At 37.0% G+C, this 25,748-nt stretch overlaps 1 protein-coding gene across 4 annotated transcripts in view; it reads left to right on the top strand.

Annotated features, from left to right (window-relative positions):
• The window catches only part of RAB3IP (RAB3A interacting protein), a 48,972-nt gene that overhangs the window by 21,344 nt on the left and 1,880 nt on the right, over nt 1–25,748 (top strand). For 3 of the 4 annotated variants that reach the window (XM_057557269.1, XM_057557270.1, XM_007195027.3), the window contains exons 4-10: nt 5,310–5,405; nt 11,568–11,645; nt 12,324–12,527; nt 17,114–17,242; nt 18,490–18,602; nt 22,490–22,589; nt 22,958–23,027. In XM_057557269.1, the coding sequence (XP_057413252.1) occupies nt 5,310–5,405; nt 11,568–11,645; nt 12,324–12,527; nt 17,114–17,242; nt 18,490–18,602; nt 22,490–22,589; nt 22,958–23,027 (790 nt within the window). Of the gene's footprint in view, nt 1–5,309; nt 5,406–11,567; nt 11,646–12,323; nt 12,528–17,113; nt 17,243–18,489; nt 18,603–22,489; nt 22,590–22,957; nt 23,028–25,748 lie in introns of those variants that run through there. The other variant, XM_057557271.1, reaches the window with a different exon arrangement.

The following is a 25,748-nucleotide window of genomic DNA, read 5'->3' as shown; positions in this document are numbered from 1 at the left end:
CTATATTGACATGTTATTATCCCCCATTTACTTTAGTGTTTACATTAGGGTTCACTCTTGGTGTTGTACATTCTGTGGATTTTGACAAAAATATAATAATGTGTATCTATCATTATAGTATCATATGGAACAGTTTCACTGTCCTGAAAATCCTCTATGCTCTACCTATTCATCCCTCCCTGCCCCTCAGTCCCTGTCCGCCCACTGATCTTTTTACCATCTCCATAGTTTTCCCTTTTTCAGAATGTCATGTAGTTGGAGTCATACAGTATGTAGCCTTTTCAGATTGAATTCTTTTATTTAGTCATGCATTTATTTTCCTCCATGTCTTTTCATGGCATGATAGCTCATTTCCACTTAATGCTGAGTAATGGTTCGTTATTTGGATGTACAAAAGTTTAATTAGTCATTTACTTACTGAAGGATATTTAGTTGCTTCCAAGTTTTGGCAGTTATGAATGTGTAAACATCTATGTGCAGGCTGTTGTGTAGATACAAGTTTTCATATCCTTTGGGTAAATACCAAGGTGTATGATTGCTGGATCGTGTGGTAAGAGTATGTTTGGTTTTGTAAACAATTGCAAGCTGTCTTCCAAAGTGGCTGTACCATTTTGTATTCCTACCAGCAATGCATGAGAATTCGTGTTGCTCTCCATCCTTGTCAGTATATACTGTTCTCAGTGTTTTGGTTTTTGGCCATTCTAATAGGAGTATGGTGGTATCTCGTTGTTGTAGTTTGCATTTCCCTGATGACATGTAATATGGAACGTCTTTTCATATGCTTATTTGCCATTTGTATATCTTTGGTGAGGTGTCTGTTCAGATCTTTTGCACATTTTTTAATCAGATTGTTTTCTTACTGTTGAGTTTTAAGAATTCTTTGTCTATTTTGGTTAACAGTCCTTTATCAGATGTCTTCTGCAAATATTTTCTCCCAGTCTGTGGCTTGTCTTTTCATTCTTGTGTAATCCTGTCTTTTAGTTGTAGTTCTACAATTAAATACATTTGCTTCTCACCCCCAGTTCTTAATGTTAAAGCTTCTCCAGTTTTTTTCTTGATTACATGAAACTCATGTGCTACTTGATAACTCAGGCAGGCTCATGGGGGATATATTTTCTAAAGTTTTACAGTTTTATAATTTTCTGTCTCTGGTCTGACATTTGAAGGATACTTTGGCTGGATATAAAATCCTCAACTCACATTTTTTTCCCTTGAGTATCTTAAAAATGTGATTCCGTTGTTTTCTAGCATAAAATGCTGTTGAAATTTGATACCTATCTGATTTTCTTTCCCTTGTATCAATAGTTGGCTTATGTTTAACTTTTTTATTATGGTAACTTCACATATCTTCTGTTTGTTTGTTTTTCATGTTTAAATGAATTGGATTTCCCAGGATTCTTAGGAAGAGGTTCCTGTGAAGGAGTAGGATAAACCAGGATAGCTCTCTCAGTCTCATGTTCCAGGGCTTTCCCTTCTGTTGTTGTTGGTGTATCTGTGTAGCCACTTCTGTCTCTCAGAGGTAAGCCTTGTTCAAGGTTTTCTTGAGAAGGTGGTTCAAGATGATGGTGTTGGAAGATCCTGAACCCACCTCCACCCATGGACACACCAAATCTACAGCCACATATGGAATAATTCCCTCTGAAAAAGAACTAGTTGAACAGCTTCTCCACACAAAGGATAAAAAGGCCACATAGAGACAGGTAGGAGAGGCAGACATGCAGTCTCATCAGAAATCCCACCCCTGGTGCAGCTGACCCACAATCAGGAGGGATCTCACAAACACAGAGCTTCTCCCTGAGAAGCAAGGGCTTTGTGCCCCACATCAGGCACCTTAATCCTTGGGACGTGCACTCGAGAGATGAGCCCCCAAAATGTTTGGCTTTAAAAACCAATGTGGCTTATGTCCAGGAGACCCAAAAGGCTGTAGGGAACTGAGATTTCACTCTTAAAGGCTCACACGCAGACTCTCTTACCCTGGGACCCAGCACAAAAGCAGCAGTTTGAAAAGTGCCTAGACCATAAGTGAGGAGATTCATCTGCTAATCTTAAAGCCTCCTCCAGAGCGGGAGGGGCTTATTGGGACTCTCTCTGGGGATGGAAGTGCTGGCAGGCTCTGTTTTTGCATTCTCTATCTTGCAAGCACTGGCAGGTGCCATTTTTGCACCCTCCCTCTACCTTGCTAGTGTTCTGCATCCCTGTGCTCTCCCACAGCCTCAGGAAAGCCAGTGGGCACATGCCAGCCCCTTGCTCTCCTGCAGCCCTGCTAAAGCCAGTGGGTGCACACCGTCCACACAGAGCCTTGAATGCCTGGCTCTAGAGGCCAGAGGGGGGCTTGTGTTTTTGGGGCCCCACGGGACTGAAACAGTTGGAGAGACAGTTCTTGGCAGACTACCATCCCCAGGGTATGGCATAGATAGCTGACTGAAACACACTCCCAGTCTTCCTGTGAAAAATCCTATTTACTTGTCCTGGAGCTTCAGCCCGTTCTAAAGGGCATGGCATGTTCTCAGGGAATGTAGGCCAGGGGATGCCATCTTTGCTGTCTCCCTTGGCCTTGCTACAGCTCGCAGGTACCTCCCAGAAAGGAGCTTGAGCACTTGTCTGGAGCCCTGATTTTTGCAACTGTTGCCAAGGGGACACCTCAAGATCACCTGGTCTGGAGGCTGGCGAGTTTTTCAATTGTGGTCCTGTGGGACTATATATTTTCATACTGTAAAATCTGCTGCCTAAGGTTCTGGCTTCTCATCAGCTTGAAACTAGATGCTGATTAAGGTCTCGCCCTTTGGAACACTGACAGGTCTTGGCAAACCCTCACAACTGGGACCTGTCAAGAATAAATCAGGCTGCCTAGATAGTCACAAAGGTTCAAGAGGCAACCAAGAGCTAGGACTTGAACAATAAAGTTCATTTTTTAAATGAGGCCACTCCTCCAAGACTGGGAAAGGGAGCTATTTTGCATAATACATGGAAACAAACACAGAGAGTCAAAATTAGGAAACAGAGAAATATATTCCAAATGAAAGAACAAGGTAAAACCACAGAAAATAACCTTAATGAAACAGAAAAGTAATTTACCTGATAAAGAGTTCAAAATAATGGTCTCACCAAACCTGGGAGAAGAATGGATGAACATAGTGGGAACTTAAACAGAGAGATAGAAAATATAAGAAAGTACCAAACAGGTCACAGAGCCAAAGAATCTAATAGTAGAACTGAAAAATACACTAGAGGGGTTCAACAAGAGGATAGATGATGAAGAAGAAGAAAGCGTCAGTGATCTGGAAGAGAGGGCAGTAGAACTCAGCCAAATAGAGTAGCAAAAAGAAAAAAGATTGAAAAAAAGTGAAGGTAGCTTAAGGGGCCTATGGAACACTATCAAGTGGAACAACATTCACTTTATAGGGGTCCCAGAAGAGAAGGGAGACAGGAGGGGGCAGAGAATTTTTTGAAGAAATAATGGCTGAAAACTTCCTCAATCTGGGGAAGGAAACAGGTATCCAGGTCCAGGAAACACAGAGAGTTCCAAAAAAGAACTCAAAGAGACACCAAGACATAATCAAAATGTCAGAAGTTAAAGATAAAGAGAATATCAGAATCAGCAAGTGAAAACCAGCTTGTTACATACAAGGGAACTCCCAAAAGACTATCAGCAGATTTTTCAGCAGAAACTTTGCAGGCCAGAAGGGACTGGCATGATACATTCCAAGTGCTGAAAGGAAAAAACTTTCATCCAAGAATACTCTACCCAGCAAGATTATCATTCACAATTGAAGGAGAGATCAAGAGGTTTCCAGACAAGTAAAAGCTAAAGGAGTTCACCATTATACCAGCCTTACAAGAAATGTAAAAGGACTTCTTTAAGCTGAAAAGAAAGGGCACTAATTAATAACAAGAAAACCCACGAAAGTGAAAGAAGGTTTTCTCCATCAGCCTAGTGTCTCTGTGCTTAGCATTACATCCTAAGATATTTTTTTTTCTAATAATACTTCCAGTGATCTGTTTCCTTTGGAACCTTGCCACTCCTTCCTCCTTTAATATCTGAACCTTCTCTCTCGCTATCTCCATTATTCCTGTCCTGCAATTTGGTTTTATATTCCAAGAGTTCTCCCCTTATGGTGGGGCTCTGTCCTTCTGGAAAGGTCTCTTTGCTGGATGCTTTGAGATTCCTGAGTGTTTAGAGCTTCACTGTACTGTTTGCTGCCTCTGTACTGCGTGTGATTTTTGCACTCATCTGCAACTTGGAGCCTGTGAAAACCTTTCCCTTTTTCTCCATTTGTTCTCACACTTTTTTCCTCCCGTTTTTACCAAGGGTATAGTCCTCTGCTTCTGGGGCATTTGTAATGATTTTTGGGTTCTGAGGCTTTATAGAGTATCTCTGTAGTCCCTTCCACACAGCTGCTCCCTTCCACACAGTGACTGATCCTGTGGTCTGGGCAGTGTAGCCACATTTTCTCATGGTCTAAGATATGTGGGGATTTTCTTTTACCTGGTTTTGTTGAAGATGTAGTCATTTGGTTCTTCTGGTATCCCAGTTGGAATACTTGGTTGTCAGGAATTGTCGGGGGATTCAAAAACTATGCTGCCACCACAATTACAGCACGACTGTATTTGTGGCTGATACATAGGGAGTTTGGATTTTTTTTTTTAATCTCTAAGTTTGAAAGATAAATTTAGGGTAACATAAAATTGCATATTTAACATCTTAATAAAGGAATTTTTAGCATCTATTTATGACCTATTGAGGAGTTAACGTATAAATGTAGGATTTTTGTCATTAATATTCTTCTTAATTTTAAATGTAATATACACTGTTTGCCTCTGGTTGCAGTGTTAAATGGGTATAGTCCCCTAATGGAAATTTTAGACCAATTGCAGTATGGTACATGAAATTATAGGTAAACAATTTTTAAAGTAAACATGAAAAAACTTCACTGAACATTTATTGAAATGAATCAGCATAATTGAAGAAATTCCTTGGTTGATAGAAATAAATATGTTCAGAGAAAAGTTAAGGAAAAAAGAATGAAGTTATTTAATTGCTTATTTTCACATGTAATGAATAATTATACTTAATCTTTGGATATTTTATGAAAAAACATGAAAATTTAATATGTGAATTAGAATTATTTGTAATTTTAGATATGCCTGATTGTTTCCACATAGCAAGTGCTAAATAAACACTTAAAGTGCGAATGTTGTAGGAGGGGGCAGTATTAATATTTTGTGATTTTATTAGTAAAAATTGTATAGTCTGCTGAATCTAACTTTGAACTTTGGAAATAAAAAATAAAATGATCAATTTCTCATAGGAACTGAAGTTAAAAGATGAAGAGTGTGAGAGGCTTTCTAAAGTACGAGATCAACTTGGACAGGAATTGGAGGAACTCACAGCTAGTCTATTTGAGGTTGGTCTGTTTACATCTTGGCCAAGAGCAACGTCATGGTTTTTATATATTGATAGAATTGTTTTATGAGGGAATCTTGAAAAAGATATGCTTAGCTTCATGCATATTTATAAGTCCTCTAAAAAGATAAAATCTTTAAGAAATGTAAAGTCTACAACTTAAAATGATATGAAAAGAAAAAAACACTATGGGTTACCAGAATCAGGTGGTTTAAAAATGTGTATGTGGAAAGGAAGGAGGTAAATTTTAATTTTGATTTTACCAACTATTTAGGGGCTGCTTTAGAGTATCTTTATATGATTCCATAACAAAGATGGCAAACCCTTGAGGTAGTCTTCTGATAGGGGATGATTTGAGGAAGGTTAGAAGGCATACATCTTTATTTCCAGCCTGCCACAGGATCAAAATTCCTACCCAGTTCAAGCAGTGTTTCTCAGTAGGGGGGGCCATTGACATTGTTGGACATTTAGAATCCTTGGTGTATTAGGGTTTTCCAAGAAACAGAACCAATAGGATGTGTGTATATATACATTTACATGTATGTAGAAAGAGACTTATGTAAGGAATTGACTCATGCAGTTATGGAGGTTGGCAAGTCCCAAAATCTGGAGGATGAATTGGTAGGCTGGAGACCCAGGAGAGATGATGGTGTAGTTCCAGTCTTGAGTCCAAAGGCCAGAGAACCAGGAGAGCTACTTGTGTAGTTCTAGTTTCCAGTCCAAAGGCTGACAGACTTGAGACCAAGGAAGAGCTAATGTTTCAATTGGAGTCTGAAGGCAGGAAGAATTTTCTTACTCTTTGGGGATGAGCCTTTTTGTTCTAACCGACCTTCAGCTGATTGGATGAGCCTCACCCACGTTATGGAGGGCAGTCTGCTTTACTCAGTTTACCAATTCAGATGTTAGTCTCATCCAGAAGCATCTTCACAGAAACATCCAGAATGTTTGACTAAAATATGTGGACACCTGTGGCCCAGTCAAGTTGGACACACAAAGTTAACCATCACACTTGACCCAAATTCTAGTAATACTCCCTCATCATTTTGACAACTTTTAAATATCCTTGTGGAGGATGGGGAGAGGGTATTATTTCCTTGGTTAAGAACCACTACCTTTAGGTTATAAGACCTTTAGCCTTCAGAAGTTCCTTATTAAAAACATTGATGTGTTACTAGAATGACTAGTGTCATTATCACTTTACCAGTATTTTCTTTTTTTCCCTAAAAATTTGTTCTTAAAAATTTTAATGTAAAAAAAGATTTTGGAGGAAAAATTTCTTTACCTTTTGTTATTTTTGTATATGCAGAATCTTTTTTAGTTTTAGCTATATATTTGCTTACCTAGTTGTAATCCTAATATATTTTGTACTTTAAATAACATCTTTTCATGTTACTACGTAGTGAATGTAATGATAATCATAATCTATCAAGTGTACATTCCACAGTTTCTATCATTACAAGTAATATTGCAGAAGATATTTTCAGACATGTGGGCTTTCCATGCCCCCTCTGCTCCACAACCCTTTGCCCTCTCCCTTGTCTTTTCTGGGGTCATTTGCTTTCATGGACGTGTAAAAACTAACTTATTTTCTTGTTTAGTTAGCTAGTTATCAGAGATGAGAGGAAGATAAATTTAAGCATAGAGGTAGTGGGAAGTTAAAGATCTGGAACAGGAGCTGTGTAACTTGTTACATTTTTATATGTAGAAGGACTCAGAAACATAAGACTTTTCTTCCAGTAATGTCTGGTTAGAAGAAATTTTTATAATATATGGATAGTAGATAAGCAAACAAATATATTATGCTACTTATGTTAATTTTGATTTCCTATCTGCCTGCCCTTAATTTTAGCCCTGCTTATTTCCATCCATCTGCACTTACATGTGCATTTTGTTAGATGAAGTAGGGGGAGAACAAACAAACTTTTCCCTCTCTATAGTAGGATGTGAAGTACCAGAAATGCAGTTCATGCAGTGAATGAAAAAGTTATCTAAAAAACATAGTTTTGAGATCCCTGACTTATCCCCAACCTAACAATGGCTAATAGCCTTAACTGTGTGTACTTTCTGGGAAAGAAACTACACTGATTAAAGATGATTTCAGTAATGAAGAAAGTTGTATTCAAACCAATATGAATTTAGAAAAAAAGGGCAAAAAGTTTTTCTGTGGTCTCAGTTGTGCCTTCATGATTTCAGTTTACCATTGTCTTATGAAAAGATGTTTTTTGCCTACATTTTATGCATATGTGTGTGTAGTTTTTTTAAGAATTAAAGATTTTTTTGAATAAACTCGATTTGTACAATTTTGGTAAACTTGTAAACTCAGATTAGGAATTTATTATGAATGATGAATAATCTTGAATATAATTATACTTTGTATTTAGCAAACTTGAGTCTTAAATGTATCAAATACAAGACTCTAAAGTTATATATATGTGTGTGTGTATATATGTATATATATATTTTTTTCTTCTAGTATTTTAGATTTTGAGATAATGTAAAATATAAAATGAAGTCGTTTGAAAGAATGCTTTACAAAGTAGTCTACATTTAACATGGAAAAAAAAGATATGTAGTCTTAAGATGTTTTTATATTTTTTCAGCCAGTTTTAATAAATGTCTGTGATATGCTTAGTTTTCTCTCAACAATGCTATATGGCACATATAGTATAAATTGTTATTTTGTCTGTGAAGAAAATGAGGCATAATTAGAGTAAGGAGCAAAGTTGGGACTCAAATTCATGACCTTGATCTTGCTTTAAGTGCTATGCAAGTCATAAATGGAACTTCCATTTGTCTCAAGCCACAGAGACAAATTTGAGCATGGACCTTCATTATGATAAAGATACCTACTATTTATTGAGAGTTTCCTATGTACTAGACACTGCTCTAAGAGCATATGTACTTACTCACAAATTATGCACATACACTAACACACATATAATGTGTTACATACAGTATAAAACACAAAAGTTTTAAAAAGAGTGAGATAACAAAAATGCTTAGATTTTTTATAATAGTACAAAAGTATTTTATTCTCACTAAAACATATTGTGTGTGTGTATATTTATTTAGTGAGAGCAGCGTGATTGAATATGTTACCTTGTTTTTGAAATCTTGTTTTAAATTTATGATCCAGATGAAGGTCTGGTCTAAATTCCATTTTTAAAATTTAGATGTAATGCTGCTGCTGACTCACAGATATATACTGATCCAAAAGGAACAAGTACTTCTTTTCCTGTAATAAGTCATTATACTGAATTTTCAGTCCCATTGCCAGTTATGTGAAGGCTTTTCCAGAACATTCTCTAGTGAATTTTTGTCTTCTCTAATACCAGCAAATTGTTTTTGCAAATTAATCAGAAGATGTTGAATAAACACTTTTTTTAAAAAAAAGAAGAAAATCCCCTTCATTTGAATCACTGCTAACCAGATAGGAAAAAAATTCTGTTTTCAAAGTTTGTAAGTATACAGACATGAATATTTGTATAGATCAGAGGTCTGCAACCTACAGCCTGCAGGGCAAAACTGGCCTATATATACTTTTGTACAGCCTAATGAGACAAGATTGGTTTTTACATTTCCAAATGGTAAGAGGTGGGGGAAAAAAATCAAAAGAGGAATATTTTGTGACATATGAAAACTATATGAAGCTCTTCAGTGCCTATGAATTTTTATTGGAATGGCCACACTCATTGTTTTACTGTCTATGGCTGCTTTCACACTGCAGCAGCAGAGTTGAGTAGTTACAATAGAGACCATATGGCTTACAAAGCTCAAACTACTTACTATCTGGCCTTTCTAGAAAGTTTGCTGACTTCTCATATAGATGATACTTATATCATTTTTCAGTTTCAGAATGACAGAGTGATAGAAAAGTTTTCAAACATTTTTGAATATATCCTTTGATGTCTTTTGTCAATTTGCTAAAACCTATGAATTATCATTTTAGATACTGCTCCTGCCTCATTCTAGCTCTTTTCTCTTTCCTTTTTGGACTCCAATAACATGTATGTTATACCTTTTCAGTGTATCCCTTATATCTCTAGGGGACAAGTCACCCCAAATCCCAGCTCACTTTCCTGGGTTTACCTGTTCTCCTGCATCTTGGTCCCCTGATTCTTCACTATTTTGTTAGCTGTCTAATGTCTTCAAAGAAATTTTTAAAAAATGTCCCGCTTTTAAAAATTGTTCTCTGTAGGAAGTTTGTTGCAAGTTGCATAGTCCGCTATTTATGAAACCAGAGTCCATTTCCAAACATTTAAACAAATATTCTCTCCTTAGCAAGAGTTTTACTTCTGCATTCATAGTTTAAATGTCACTTATCTTGGTGGGTCAGATAGATATGTTTATTATTTTGAAACTACCTGTCAAGTAGTATTTTATTGATAGCGACATCACAGAAAAATCTAGCACAGCTGAAACATTTGTTATTTTTAAAAGAAAAATGCTTACCTCATTATTAAATTTGATAGCTCTTACAGACTTTGACACAAGATAACCAGCATAATTGTGCATGGCATATTCTCACAGTTAATCTCATTATAAAGCATTGATAGTAAAGCTTCTCTTATTTAAAATAATATAATCTGTAAACTCACATTCTTGGGCACGTACAAGCTGCAGTTCATTACAGTACTCTAAGAGCAAATGGACAAATGGGAGTGCCACCGTGGAATTCTGGTGTGGAGAACTTCTACTCTCCCCTGAACAATCAACAGACCTAGTGAGGGTTCTGTTGTCAAATGATTAAATGTCTTTGAAGCTGATTTCCTTCCTTCCTTCCTCCTTCCCTCACTTCCTTCCTTCTCATGAACTGTAAACTGAAGTTCTAAAATACATGTTCTTACATCCTGGGGGATTATCTTGAGCACCCTGTATACTGTTCCAATCTATTCTTATTCTTTATAGGGATTATTCCATACAGGAGAGTAAGCTTTTTAAAGTACAAGTAAGATCATGTCACTCTCTTCCTTAAAAAACCATAAGGCTGGGCTTCCCTGGTGGCGCAGTGGTTGAGAATCTGCCTGCTAGTGCAGGGGACACGGGTTCGAGCCCTGGTCTGGGAAGATCCCACATGCCGCGGGGCGGCTGGGCCCGTGAGCCACAACTACTGAGCCTGCGCGTCTGGAGCCTGTGCCCCGCAACGGGAGGGGCCGCGATAGTGAAAGGCCCGCGCACCGCGATGAAGAGCGGTCCCCGCACCGCGATGAAGAGTGGCCCCCACTTGCCGTAACCAGAGAAAGCCCTCGCACGAACCGAAGACCCAACACAGCCAAAAATAAATAAATAAATAAATAAAGTAGCTATAAAATTAAAAAAAAAAAAAAAAACCATAAGGCTTCATAGTGGATTTAGAATAAAATCCAGAATTTGTACTCAGATATTTTATTTGATTATTAGAATGTAATCAGAATGTAAGCTCCTTAAGAGCAGGGACCTTGTCTCTTTTCCCAGTGTATTTATCAGCACTTGGAACAGTACTTCATGAAGAGGTGTCATGAATAAGTGTTTGATGAATAAATGATATGTGAATAAAGGGGAATTAAATACCTAGAGTTTCATATTTGTGGTACTAAAAAGTTAAGATCTTATTAAAGGGTTAACTCTGATTTGCCTTTTTAGATTGCTCTGCACAAAATTGTCATTTAATATCATTTTGTGAATATTTTTATTGGAAGCTCTAAGGTTTCTCAACTGTTATTCCTATAAACTGCAACATTATTGATGTGTTAATATTTTTACTTGTCCCTTCTGTATGTCTTTGCTGTGAGTAGTAATATGAATGAATAGTGTGTGTGTGTGTGTGTGTGTGTGTGTGTATCAAATTATAAAAACCTAACTGCAAAGAAGTTGGATTTGACATGTGGGTCATGTGTTTTCCTTCATCACATTTGCAGTCCTTACACAGGCACTGATCAGAATGATCAAACTCAACTTGGCTGCCTCAGTGGTAATAGATACTAAAAGAAGGTACCTATTCCTTATTCCTAATAGTTGGTCTGGCTGATGACAACTGCTATTTCAGCAGTTTATGCTGGATACTTAATTTTAGGCAAAATTTTGTTAGTGTAGCTTTGCCTCAATCATAGACACATGTTGAAAGATTTTTGAAAACAAATGCTAAATACTTTGTTTCCAAAATTTGAGATGTTAACTTTTTCAGGAAGCTCATAAGATGGTGAGAGAAGCAAATGTCAAGCAGGCAACAGCAGAAAAACAGCTAAAAGAAGCACAAGGAAAAGTAAGTTGTTGCTGCTTTTAATACTACAAAATGTAAAGAAATTAGTGATTACTATTTTAAAAATACCTTAACATTTATTGGATTTGTTCTGATTATAAAAGCAGTGCTTACTTTAGAAGATTTTTAAAACTACAGGAAACTATAAAGAAGAAAATAGCTACTACATATATATAATTAATAATGAATGTTTGGTGTCCATTTATATTAGAAGCAAATGATTTAAAGGCTTGTGAATCACATGTATTATCAAAAGGATTGTATAATCACATTTTAAAGTTAATATTTATTTTCTTAATTCACTAAAAAATAACCAACTGAAATGTTATTAGATTTTACTATTTTAGGAACGAACAGCAACTAATCATAAGCTATTTTTTAATGTATTTTGAAGATTTTGAAAATTCACATAAGTGAAATGTTAGACATTTTGATAATTTAAAAAATTTCATCTGATGTGAATAGCAGCTGAATCCAGACTGTATGGAAACATCAAAAAACTTGGTTTAAAAAAAAAAAACCTTCAAAAAAACCATTTGGTTTTACTTTCCTTTTATTAATCCATAGGAAATACAGATTAAACTTATATTTCATCTTTGAAAGTAACTAAATTGCTAACATTTAGCTGCATCTGTCATAAAACATATTCAGTGTATGTGACTGTGTTGATTTCTTTTCAAGATTGATGTACTTCAAGCTGAAGTAGCTGCATTGAAGACACTTGTATTGTCCAGTTCTCCAACATCACCTACACAAGAGCCTCTGCCAGGTGGAAAGGCACATTTTAAAAAGGGGCATACAAGAAATAAAAGTACAAGCAGTGCTATGAGTGGCAGTCATCAGGACCTCAGTGTGATACAGCCAATTGTAAAAGACTGCAAAGAGGTAACTCGTCCAGGACTGTCCCCTCTGACTCTGTTGATACTTATTAATTCTCATCACTGAGGTGTTGGTTATGATTTTTGCCAGCAAAATTTTTAGTACAAAATATTCAGTATTAAGATGGGGGAGGCTTTATCTAGAGCTGGCTGCTTTCAGGGATTCTTCATTTCCCTTCTCTACCTGGCTGACCTTGGAGTACCTGCTGGAAACTTGGTAAGTTTCTTAAATCTCGATATTTCATTTAGGGAGCAAACGGTCATGTGTTGTATAAAGGAGAGTGGGTGGCTTTAATGATACGACTAGTCAAAATTTACTGCTAGGGTGCTCTAGCAAAATATGAATATAAGAATGTGTGAAAATATTTAGGTGATTTTCTTGAAGAATGGCACATTGCTTTTACTTAAATTCTGGGAGAAGCAGAATTTTATATCCATAAGGTAGTCCTAGAGTTCATTCAGATAATTAAGCAACAAAAAATAGGACTAATGGTAGCCTTATCATTTTAAAAGATATGTTATAAAGATAACTGAGATAATAACTGGAAATATTTTGAGGTGTTCTGAGTAAAATAGTTTTTACTTACATATGAGAAAACATTTCCAAGGGGATTGATCACTAATTAATGAGCAGCCTTCTCCCATTTTTTTCTTAAAAGCTGTATTTTACATTGTGAATTCAAGTCCATCATTATTCATTAAGAAGCTGTGTGTGCTTGTTCAGATTTTTGCATGGAAGCCAGGAGTTTATTAAATTGAATAACCAAGGTTGTTACTTATTTTAATTGAATTGCATTTTTAGTTATTAACAAAAAAGATGCTAGTGAGAGAGAAGTTCAGTACTTGGTCAAATCGGAATGTGACAAAATCTAAAATTCACATTGGTTTCTATTAAATATTTAAGAAACTTTTTTAGTCATAACTTTAATTCTGATTTCTTTCAATTTAGATAGCATTTTTTTTTTTGGCTGCGTTGGGTCTTTGTTGCTGTGTGGGGGCTTTCTCTAGTTGCAGCGAGCAGGGGCTGCTCTTCTTTGTGATGCTCAGGCTTCTCACTGCAGTGGCTTCTCTTGTTGTGGAGCACAGGCTCTAGGCGTGCGGGTTTCAGTAGTTGTAGCACATGGGCTCAGTAGTTGTGGCTCGTGGGCTCTAGAGCGCAGGCCCAGTAGTTGTGGCGCATGGGCTTAGTTGCTCCACGGCATGTGGGATCTTCCCGGACCAGAGATTGAACCTGTGTCCCCTGCATTGGCAGGCGGATTCTATTTTTTTTTTTTTAATTAATTAATTTATTTATGGCTGTGTTGGGTCTTCGTTTCTGTGCGAGGGCTTTCTCAAGTTGCGGCAAGTGGGGGCTACTCTTCATCGCGGTGCGTGGGCCTCTCACTATCGCGGCCTCTCTTGTTGCGGAGCACAGGCTCCAGACGCGCAGGCTCAGTAGTTGTGGCTCACGGGCCTAGTTGCTCCTCGGCATGTGGGATCTTCCCAGACCAGGGCTCGAACCCGTGTCCCCTGCATTGGCAGGCGGATTCTTAACCACTGAGCCACCAGGGAAGCCCTAGATAGCATTTTTCATTGCTTGGTACAACTTGTATTTTTGCTATGGTTTCTCAGTGTGTGTAATTATGTACCTTTTTTCCCTATTGTCTACACTAAGAAAATTTAAATAGTTTCTCATGGAACATTTTAAAGTCTTGTTTTTTTTTTTTTTTTTTTTTAATACTTTATTTATTTTATTTATTTATTTATGACTGTGTTGGGTCTCTTAGTTTTCGTGTGAGGGCTTTCTCTAGTTGCGGCAAGTGGGGGCCACTCTTCATCGCGGTGCGGGGGCCGCTCTTCATCGCGGTGCGCGGGCCTTTTCACTATCGCGGCCCCTCCCGTTGCGGGGCACAGGCTCCAGACGCGCAGGCTCAGTAGTTGTGGCTCATGGGCCCAGTTGCTCCGTGGCATGTGGGATCTTCCCAGACCAGGGCTCGAACCCGTGTCCCCTGCATTGGCAGGCAGATTCTCAGCCACTGCGCCACCAGGGAAGCCCTAAAGTCTTGTTTTTAATTTACAAAATTCCTTAAAATATGAATAGGCAGCATATAACTTTTTGCTTCCCTCATATATCCTGTTTTCTAATACATGTGAAAAACTTGTCAAAAAGTTTTATTAGACAGAGGAGACACATAAATTTGACTTGTGTAAGTCTTAGAAAGAGATCTAACAATTGGAAGGAAAATGAAACATGTTCATGTTTCTGCAGAAAATGTGATGGGGGCATTTGGTCATAACGTATCTTCTGAAAGCATTTAAAACACATGTGCATGCATGCACACACATGTAATGAGGCAAGGCTTTGAGATCAAGTCACTCAGATGTCAACTTTTACTGGTTTCTTGCTCTGTAACCTTGGTCAAGTTATTTTATTTCTCTATACCCTAGTTTCCTTATCAGTAAATGGTGATTATAATATTTATCTTGCTCAACTTTTAGGATTAAATGTTTGTGAAGTGCTTACCATAGTTCCTGACACAGAGTCAGCTCTTAATAAATAAATTACTGCCTTTAAACTAGAGTCTTTCCTTAGAACACTACTTACCTACTTTGAGCTTTATATCCATCAAAGGGTAGACTTTACAAAGAAAGTGAGTTTGAAAATGTTAAGTATTACTTATCTGCTAATATTTTTATCCTTTTGCCTTTAGCTTTGATTCAAGGAATTTATGGATTGGGATGAAAAATATTCACATTGAGATTGCCATTATACACCTTAAAGGAAAGTCTGTAGGAAAGCTGGGGTACAGTCAGCCTTTTGTTACTTTTGTGAAGACTACCTGCACATCTGATTGAGCTGTGCTAGAGGCCATAGCTGCAGTCAGTGCTTCATTTATAGTGTATCCAGTGTTTCTGGCTTAGAGTGCCAGGCGAGTGAGAGACACTTCTCTGTGTTTGGGTGGCTGTGGGTGGATGTAGCTTTGTATGTTGACAAGTGTTGAGCTGGGCTGAGGGAATCTGTAGAGAAGAATACTTGGGAAAATTTATTAAATTGGATGGGAAGAGAAGGGACAACTGAAAGAGTGAATAGGAAGGTGGGTGCCAGCCTGGATTATTACTGATAATTCAGATGGTAGATACTGGATGTTGAAATGCCAAAACAATCTAAATAAATGTTATATTTTAAGATAGTCAATTTAGGAGGCTTTGTGTGTGCTGCTTTTAGTCTTGCAGCTTATACGGTAAATATTTTGGAAATTCTTTTGGAAATGCCTTAAGGTAATAGCAGAACAATTGGTGTCACTTTTGACCCCAAACGAGGTTTCACGGTTTAGTCAGTCTCTGTTTATTCAAACATGTTATTTTTAAATTCTTTTTTTAAAAAAATTATTTATTTTATTTATTTATTTTTGTCTGTGTTGGGTCTTGGTTGCTGCGTGTGGGCTTTCTATAGTTGCAGCGAGAGGAGGCGACTCTTAATTGCGGTGCGCAGGCTTCCCATTGCGGTGGCTTCTCCTGTTGCAGAGCACAGGCTCTAGGCACGCAGGCTTCAGTAGTTGTGGCACGTGGGCTTCAGTAGTTGTGGCACACGGGCTTCAGTAGTTGAGGCTCGCGGGCTCTAGAGCGCAGGCTCAGTAATTGTGACACACGGGCTTAGTTGCTCCACGGCATGTGGGATCTTCCCGGACCAGGGCTTGAACCCATGTCCCCTGCATTGGCAGGTGGATTCTTAACCACTGCGCCACCAGGGAAGCCCCTCAAACACTTTATTTAATTAACTTGGCTCCAAATTACTTTTTGATTATTTTCACAAAAGACTTATCATCTTGTATATTCAGGACAGTGTGCACTTGTATCTTAAGGGGAGCTCCAACATTACTATTATTTTTTTTGGTGAGGTGGATAATAGTAGTGTCCTTGGACACCATAGTGGATACATTGAAAAGCGCCACCTAGTCATTTGGGAATTTGGATTGTTTTTTAAAAAGAAAAATTGCTGCAACGGAATATTACTCAGCCATAAAAAAGAATGAAATATTGCCATTTGTAGCAACATGGATGGACCTAGAGATTATCATACTAAGTGAAGTAAGTTAGAAAGAGAAAGACAAATATGATATCCCTTATATGTGGAATCTAAAAAAAGATGCAAATGAATTTATTTACAAAACAGAAACAGACTCACAGATGTAGAAAACAAACTTATGGTTACCAAAGGGGAAAGGACGGGGGAGGGATAAACTAGGAGTATGGGATTAACAGACATACATTACTATATATAAAATAAACAAGAAGAATATACTGTATAGTACAGGGAGCTATATTCAGTATCTTGTAATAACCTATAATAGAAAAGAGTCTGGAAAATATATGTATAACTGAATCACTTTGCTATATACCTGAAATTAACACAATATTGTAAATCAACTATACTTCAGTTAAAAAAAAAAACGAAAAATTACTACTGTGTATTATAACTAATCAAGAATGGTTCAATTATTATTTTAAATAAAGAGTATTTCTTTTTCAGTAATATTTAAATTAGGTTTCAGTTTTATAAGGTTATTTATGTTTGTACTTTTTAAAAAGTTATTTTGTGTTTTCTTTTGTCAGGCTGACTTATCCCTGTATAATGAATTCAGATCTTGGAAGGATGAGCCCATAATGGACAGAACATGTCCTTTCTTAGACAAAATCTATCAGGAAGATATTTTTCCATGTTTAACCTTCTCAAAAAGTGAGGTAATGAAAAACAAATTTTAACGGAAAAGCATTAGAGTTGTTCCTATACCTTTTACTAAGTCATGTTACATATTTTAATATCTCTTACATAAATAAGTTATAAAGTGTCATATTTACCATTTTCTCCATTCCATATTAGGATCATAATAATTTCTTGGCATTCACTTACTGAACCTCTTTCCTTATTTGAGCAGAGGATCACTTACGCTGCAGTGTGTTGCATTGGAGTGAAGTATTAAATATGTAAGGGGGTAGGACTTAATTTTTAGTCCAAGGTTCAGTGCAAGGGAAGTTCTGTACACTCTAAGGTGTTTGTTGGGTTTATCTGTATGTGATTAAAAAGAAGTCCTATTTAGTTTCTTCATCTTTAAAACAGGGGGAAAAAATGCCTGCCTTGCCTGTGTCACAGGATTGTTAAGATAAAATGAAGTGAATTAAGTAGATAGAAAAACTTAAAAAAAAATACTACGAGGCAGTATACAAATGTAAGGTCATAATTTTAATTTGTTCTTACATGTGGAAAGTTTATCTACAAATATCCTGTTAATCAGTGTTTAAGAAAGTTAATCCTAAGAGTCTTATGTTAAGTCTTTAGAGGATTTAATTATATAACACTGCTTGTAAGGAAAAGTTAAGATGAACAGTAAAATGCTTTTGATATGTAGATACGTTAGTCATTGTGGCTCTGGTTTTAGGTAGGCTGTTCAGTATGAGTAATCTTGCCAGAATGAAATTTGTCTTTCATCAATTGTTTATCAGTTACTACCGTCTCCATCTGGGCATTTAATATTTGATAACTCAGTTAATTCTTTTGTAGACTCTTGTGCACATAAATACATGATCAGTAAATATATAGCTATAATTAACACATATTGCTGTGTTATAAATGACCAATAGGAAGAAATAATGCATAAATGTAGCAAAATGAAGCATTAAGATATTCATTTTGCAGTGACGTTACCAGTGGATGTTAATTGTGGGTAAGGGGTGGTGTGGAATTAATGTCTTTAATCTCCTTCTAGATAATAAGAAAAGTTATTTAGCTATAACTGAATTGCCTTTCATAACAATGTTTGAATTATAAAAGAATTCAAACCGAGATTATGTGGTTTCTTTCTTTTTCATTAGCTAAGGCAAATCTAGTGGACCTTGGGAAAAATAATTTTTAAACACTAGTTTATTATAGAATAGAATTTTTATATTTTCCTGCCAGCATAGCATCTAATACTTCTTTGTTTTTTTTGAAGTTGGCTTCGGCTGTTCTGGAGGCTGTGGAAAACAATACTCTAAGCATTGAACCAGTGGGACTACAACCTATTCGATTTGTGAAAGCATCTGCCGTTGAATGTGGAGGACCAAAGTATGTTTTCAAAACCATGTCTTAGGGAAGATACTGAGTTTTTAAAATTTTATGTGTTGTGGTTATTTAATATTTTCTGGTTTTAAATGTTAAATCTCTTGTCAGTTTTCTATTTAAAGTCTGTGCAGCCCAAAGACCAATCCCCGGGCAGTGTGGGGATTTCAAATTTAGCATCAGTGGAGAGCCCTTTTAATTAAAACGTATATGTGGGATCCAGGTAGATCAGGTGTTAGAAACTTCTTTAAAAACTGCATGTTATAATCCATTAGTTGATTATGAAATCTCTTTAGTGGGTCATAAGCAGAATTTTTGTTTGTTATACTTATATGTATAGCTATGTGTTCTGGGCTTTTGTGTAAATTATTTCTTTTTGAGGCTTGCCATCAAAAATAGTTTGAGAAGACAGTGAATTAGACCAAGTCTTACCAAGCATGAAAACAGGGTACCAGAAGGCTTGGTTAGTCCTATCCTTTACTACTCTCATTATAAAACTTTCTCACTTTGGTAAATAAACAGCTCTGTCTCCCATATGTGAGAGATATTTGGCAGTTGTATACCTTCAGGGGTGACTCCCACATTTCGTAGCAGGGCAAGCTGTCTTCCAACCGGTCCTGGGAGGAGGAAAGACTGAAACCAACAGTACATAAAACGTTTGCCACAGCTGTTTAAAAAGTGACTTCAAAAGATTTTGAGGAAGCTGCTTAGTTGGTGGCGAAGAACTAGATCAGTATAGGGGACCGAAGAGCCCGAGAGAGCTCACAGCAAGCAATAATTGAATCCCATCAGGCCATTTTGCAGGCAGAGGAGGAAATAGCTGGTTGAGATTAACTACTAGGTCTGTTAAAGCCAGTCGTAGGAGTTGTATAGTTCTTGTTTCCTGTTACGCATGTTACACTCTCAGCAGCATCACACAGTGTTGGTATTTGGGTGAATTAGTCCTGTATTTGCTCTGTGAGCCACACGTCTACCTACAGTTATGTCCTGTTTTACACTCTCCCATGCCACACCTGTAGTATGGTGGCCTCTGAATTTTGGGGAAGAGATTTTCATTCCTAAATTCTATCCTTCAACAAACACGTGGGTATTTTTATCCTGGTCATTAATACTTTTTTTTTTTTTTTCAATATTCATAAAGGATATTGGTCTTTAAATTTTCAGTTATCCCTACTCGAAGCTTTATTATTATTATTATTATTATTTTTTAAATTATATCTCAAAGCTCTTAATTTTTTTAATTTTTATTTATATATATATTTTTTGGCTGTGTTGGGTCTTCGTTTCTGCACGAGGGCTTTCTCTAGTTGCGGCAAGCGGGGGCCACTCTTCATCGCGGTGCGCGGGCCTCTCACTGTCGCGGCCTCTCTTTGTTGCGGAGCACAAGCTCCAGACACGCAGGCTCAGTAGTTGTGGCTCATGGGCCCAGTCGCTCCGCGGCACGTGGGATCCTCCCAGACCAGGGCTCGAACCCGTGTCCCCTGCATTGGCAGGCAGACTCTCAACCGCTGCGCCACTAGGGAAGCCCCCATTAATACTTTTTGTACTTTTAATTTCTATGTTATACCTTATTTTAAATATAGCAGTTTTTACTGTAGGATTTTAAATTTATGCTTGTATTATATATTACACATTAAACGTGCAAATATCAAATGATAACAAATCAGAATCTCAGTTAAAGTAGGTTTTTACAGTATTTTAGTAAAATAATTATACAGATTAGGTTTAGAGAATAATTTACATCGTTAAGAATATTGTCGTCTTTGTGGGAATGGGGCCAGAAACCAAGGTGTTTGCGGGGCATATTGTGTGGAGAATACTAAAGAAGACGTTGTCCTCTTTTTTGAAATGTGAAGTATGGCTCCTGTGGATGAGGTTATCAAGATAATCACTAAACGAATGGCACGGTGCTCGGGGAATTTTGTGGAAGGCAAGATCATTCCACTGGTGGTGATCAGGGACTGTTCTTGGGATTTGATTTGATCTGGGCTTTTGAAGCATGGGTGGAATTGGGGAGATAAGGAACAGTACATATGACTGAATAAAGGAACAAGAAAACAGTATGTTCAGAGGATGGTGAGTGTATGGAGAGGGAAGACGTGAAAAAAAGGAATTAGAGGTGACTGATTAGAGGGATGCTGTGAACTTTTGGAAATCAATAGGAAGGGCTCTGGTTTTGGAAACAAGATGATAGGTCTAGATTTAGACATGTTGACATCCCTAAGTGAAAATGGCAAACAAGGATTTGAAATCTTGGGACTAGAGCTGTTAAGGGATACTGAGGTAGTGTGGCATGTTAAAAAAACATTGGAATTAGAGGTCAGAAGACTTAGTGTGGAATCCTAGCTCAAATAAAAATATATTGGCTTTAGAAATGAGATAACTTAACCACTTTTTTATTATTTTAAAAGTTGATACTTAAAACCACTTTACCTGAGTCCTTTCAAAATTAGAAAAATAGTAGACAAACAGGTATATGTCTGCTTCCAAAAGGTGATTTTTATCAGTTTGATGGTTACTTTTTTCTCTTGTGTAAATTATACTTAAAATGGTATAGTTCCAAGGACTTTTAACACTTGTGCCTTAAATTTCTTGATTGTCTATCCTCCCCAAGCTAGCAGTTAGTGCTTTTAAATATTGTTGTAGATCATTAAAGGAATTTTCTAATAAAGGAACAATGAGGCTAAATCTCTTTGAAAAGGTAAGAATTCTTTAGTGATTTGAATGGCCACTTCCAAAATTACCCTCTTTTAAATGCACATTCTCCGTGTGTTTGCTAATATGGAGGCACATTTGTATCGTATTTCTGGTAAGTGTAGCTGAAAACTAACGTTCATTTAATATATTTTTCTCTATTATATAATTTATCATGTCGTAGAAAATGCTATTCGCCGCTTTATTTTACTTAGAGCTACACTAATTTTGCATCGACAGGGAATGACAGCTATCTTCAGTCAAGCTTCTCATTTAGGGGGTTGACAACTGGGCTGCTGTGAGCCCAGCCTGACCCTGTTGAGCAGTGGAGTGACGGGTGGCCTGTCACTTAACCAACAGTCACTGAACGTCTGCTGTGTGCCAGGCGCGTGCTTGGCGCCAGGCATTTAAAGATGAATAAAGTACATTCACTGCTCTCAAGAGGCTTTTAGGGGGGCTTCCCTGGCAGTCCAGTGGTTAAGACCCTGCACTTCCAGTGCAGTGAGCGCAGGTTCAGTCCCTGGTCGGGGAACTGAGATTCCACATGACAAGTGGTGTGGCAAAAAAAAAAAGAGGCTTTCAGCCTAATCCCAGCCAGAAAGCCCTCATACCAAATTTTACATGTTGTAGTATGCAAAGAGAAAGGTTGGTATGTCTAAAAGTAGTGTACCCTTTGTGTAATTGTTAAGATTCAGTGTATTTGTACGGTAGCTTATTCCTTTGTATTTCTTAGGCCTAGGTGCCACATTAAATGCGTATATACCAACCCAACACACCAAAAAGTATCCCATCTGAAAGCTGTTCTCCTGCAAGCTGTCAATAACATGTTTTGAGACTTAAGCAGTCACTTTTAAGTTTTTTTCAACTGAGAGAGAAGTTGAAGTCCCAATGGAAAGCTGAGAGCTTCCCTGCAGCTGATTACTCATTTGTAAATTTGCCCCAGGATAGGACATATATTAACACATTTAGCTTCTATTTCTAGAACCATGGTTAAAGCTATGCCTGTAAGCTTATACTAGAATGTAAGCCCCAAAGGGCAGGGATTTTGTCTTTTTCATCATTATAGCCCAGCGTCACAAAGTGCCTGGTACGTGGTCGGTTCTCATATGTTAGTTGTCTTAATGAATATACAACTTGTCCAGAAGGTAGGGGCAAAATGCTTTTAATTTAAAAAACTAAAATTTATCCTTATTTTACAGAAAATGTGCTCTCACAGGTCAGAGTAAGCCCTGTAAACACAGAATTAAATTAGGGGACTCAAGCAATTATTATTATATTTCTCCTTTTTGCAGATACAGGGTAAGTAACTTAACCACAAATTTCTTTTTTTAATTTATTTTATTTATTTATTTATTTTTGGCTTCATTGGGTCTTCGTTGCTGTGCGTGGGCTTTCTCTAGTTGCGGCGAGCGGGGGCTACTCTTCGTTGCGCTGCGTGGGCTTCTAGTTGTGGTGGCTTCTCTTGTTGCAGAGCACGGGCTCTGGGTGCGCAGGCTGCAGTAGTTGTGGCTCGTGGGCTCAGTAGTTGTGGCTCGAGGGCTCTAGAGCGCAGGCTCAGTAGTTGTGGCGCGCGGGCTTAGTTGCTCCTCATTAACCACAAATTTTAATAAAGCTTGCTTTGATGTGAGATATTTGACTGTTTAACATTTTTTTTCTTTTTGGCCTAGATCACTTCTGTATGTAACTTTTTCACGTATATTCGATATATTCAACAGGGACTTGTGAAACAGCAGGATGGTGAGTGTTCTTAATTCATTATAAAATATTTGTATGAAAGTTCAGTAAAAAGTATGGAACATAATAGTAAGCACAAGTAAACTTTATTATTGGTACATTTATATTGAATCTCTTTTGTAGGTCTAATAAAATGTGTGAAGAATTTGGGAACAAATGCGTCTTTTAAACATGTTGTATTTAATCCTTATATTTGCCTCATTTTACTGTAATTTTGAGTTTTAAGCAGGATCAATTTTAACTTTTAAGGGGTATATGATAAACCAGATGGTAAGTGTGAGAGGAGCATATAAAGCCCATTGAATTTACTCCTTAAGAAATAAAAATGAACAAGCTCTAGACATGGTCAGATTTATTTTACTGTATTTTATTTATTTTTTAATAGATTTTTTATTTTTGACCATGCCACGTGGCATGTGGGATCTTAGTTCCCTGACCAGGGATCAAACCCGTGTACCCTGCAGTGGAAGTGCAGAGTCCTAACCACTGGACCGCCAGGGAATTCCCCAGATTTATTTTAATTACTGGAACCCACAAGGCACTAACAATAAATTTTTTTCTGTATTTTCTACTTTCATGTGTGAGTTAATAAAGCAGTCCTGAGTGTAATTCTGAGTGGAATAAAGATTACTGTGTTGTAAATCAGCTGAGACATGCAGATGATATATCCAGGGGAGTCAGCCCAGGACTCTCCTGGATATTTTTTAATGTAGTCTTTCATGGCATTTTTAATGTAGTCTTTCATGATTACTTATGGTTTTATAGCCGAATGTCTTAAATACCAGGCATAGAAACTAATATGGCTTGACAGCTCCAAAGCAGTGTTTTGTTTTGTTTTTTTTTGGTTTTGTTTTTGGTTTTTTTTTAAATATGTATGATTGTTTTAAAACAGAAATAGCAGATACTAGGCTAGGGACAAGTCCATGCCAGTTTTGTATTTGAATTTGTGGGAAATTTTCCTGTTTATATTTTTCTGAACACTGAAATTTTTCTTATACTTAAAAACTAGTAGATGCCTACTATCTTTCTGTCATGTAAACCAGTGAATCTTAATTCTTTGGAAAAATCAGTCATGTTGATAAAAACTTAGTTTAGCGTTTTCAAGCTCTAGTACGTTGAAAACAGTCGTTTATTTATAATCCCATATAATTAGGTTTTAATGCATAAAAGAAAAGGGGTGAAACCTGTCTCTAATTAACATTGAATTTCAAAAGGCCACAGAGCATAAAAGCAGTCTTTAAACTATACAGTACTTTTTATGACTTTAATAAAATTTAAATCTTTTTGAATACCTATTGGTAGATAATATGATTTAAGCTGAAGAACAGATGATTTGTGTTAAGTTGTCAAGCATATTTTTTCTCCTTGTTAAAAAAAGAAGTTTTATGTTAAAGAATGAAATTAGAACACTCTCTAACACCATACACAGAAATAAACTCAAAATGGATTCGAGACCTAAATGTAAGACTGACACTATAGAACTCTTAGAGGAAAACATAGGAAGAGCACTCTTTGACATAAATCACAGCAAGATCTTTTATGATCCACTTCCTAGAGTAATGGAAATAAAAACAAAAATAAACAAATGGGACCTAATGAAACTTCAAAGCTTTTGCACAGCAAAGGAAACCATAAACAAGACGAAAAGACAACCCTCAGAATGGGGGAAAATATTTGCAAACGAATCAACGGACAAAGGATTAATCTCCAAAATATATAAACAGCTCATGCAGCTCAATATTAAAGAAACAAACAACCCAATCCAAAAACGGGCAGAAGACCATAATAGACATTTCTCCAAAGAAGACATACAGATGGCCAAGAAGCACATGAAAAGCTGCTCAACATCACTAATTATTAGAGAAATGCAAATCAAAACTACAATGAGGTATCACCTCACACCAGTTAGAATGGGCATCATCAGAAAATCTACAAACAACAAATGCTGGAGAAGGTGTGGAGAAAAGGGAGCCCTCTTGCACTGTCAGTGGGAATGTAAATTGATACAGCCACTATGGAGAACAATATGGAGGTTCCTTAAAAAACTTAAAATAGAATTACCATTTGATCCAGCTATCCCACTACTGGGCATATACCCAGAGGAAACCATAATTCAAAAAGATGCATGCACCCCAGTGTTCATTGCAGCACTATTTACAATAGCCAGGTCATGGAAGCAACCTAAATGCCCATCGACAGACGAATGGATAAAGAAGTTGTGGTACATATATACAATGGAATATTACTCAGCCATAAAAAGGAACGAAATTGAGTCATTTGTTGAGACATGGATGGATCTAGAGACTGTCATACAGAGTGAAGTAAGTCAGAAAGAGAAAAACAAATATCGTATATTAATGCATGTATGTGGAACCTAGAAAAATGGTACAGATGAACCGGTTTGCGGGGCAGAAGTTGAGACACAGATGTAGAGAACAAACGTATGGACACCAAGGGGGGAAAACCGTGGTGGGGTGGGGATGGTGGTGTGCTGAATTGGGCGATTGGGATTGACATGTATACACTGATGTGTATAAAATTGATGCCTAATAAGAACCTGCAGTATAAAAAAACAAACAAACAAACAAAAAACAACTAATACTAAACTTTCTTTGGGTTATTTGTATGGAAATATGTTAATATAAATGTTTCAGACATTACATGAAATTTCTAAAAATCTTACATGTTCTGGTATAATGTTATAAGTCACAATTTTAGTTATTA

Source organism: Balaenoptera acutorostrata, chromosome 11 (assembly GCF_949987535.1).
Source record: "Balaenoptera acutorostrata chromosome 11, mBalAcu1.1, whole genome shotgun sequence".
Classification (NCBI taxonomy): Eukaryota; Metazoa; Chordata; class Mammalia; order Artiodactyla; family Balaenopteridae; genus Balaenoptera; species Balaenoptera acutorostrata.
The sequence above is the reverse complement of the archived record's forward strand: the minus strand, read 5'-3'. Positions and strand labels throughout refer to the sequence as shown.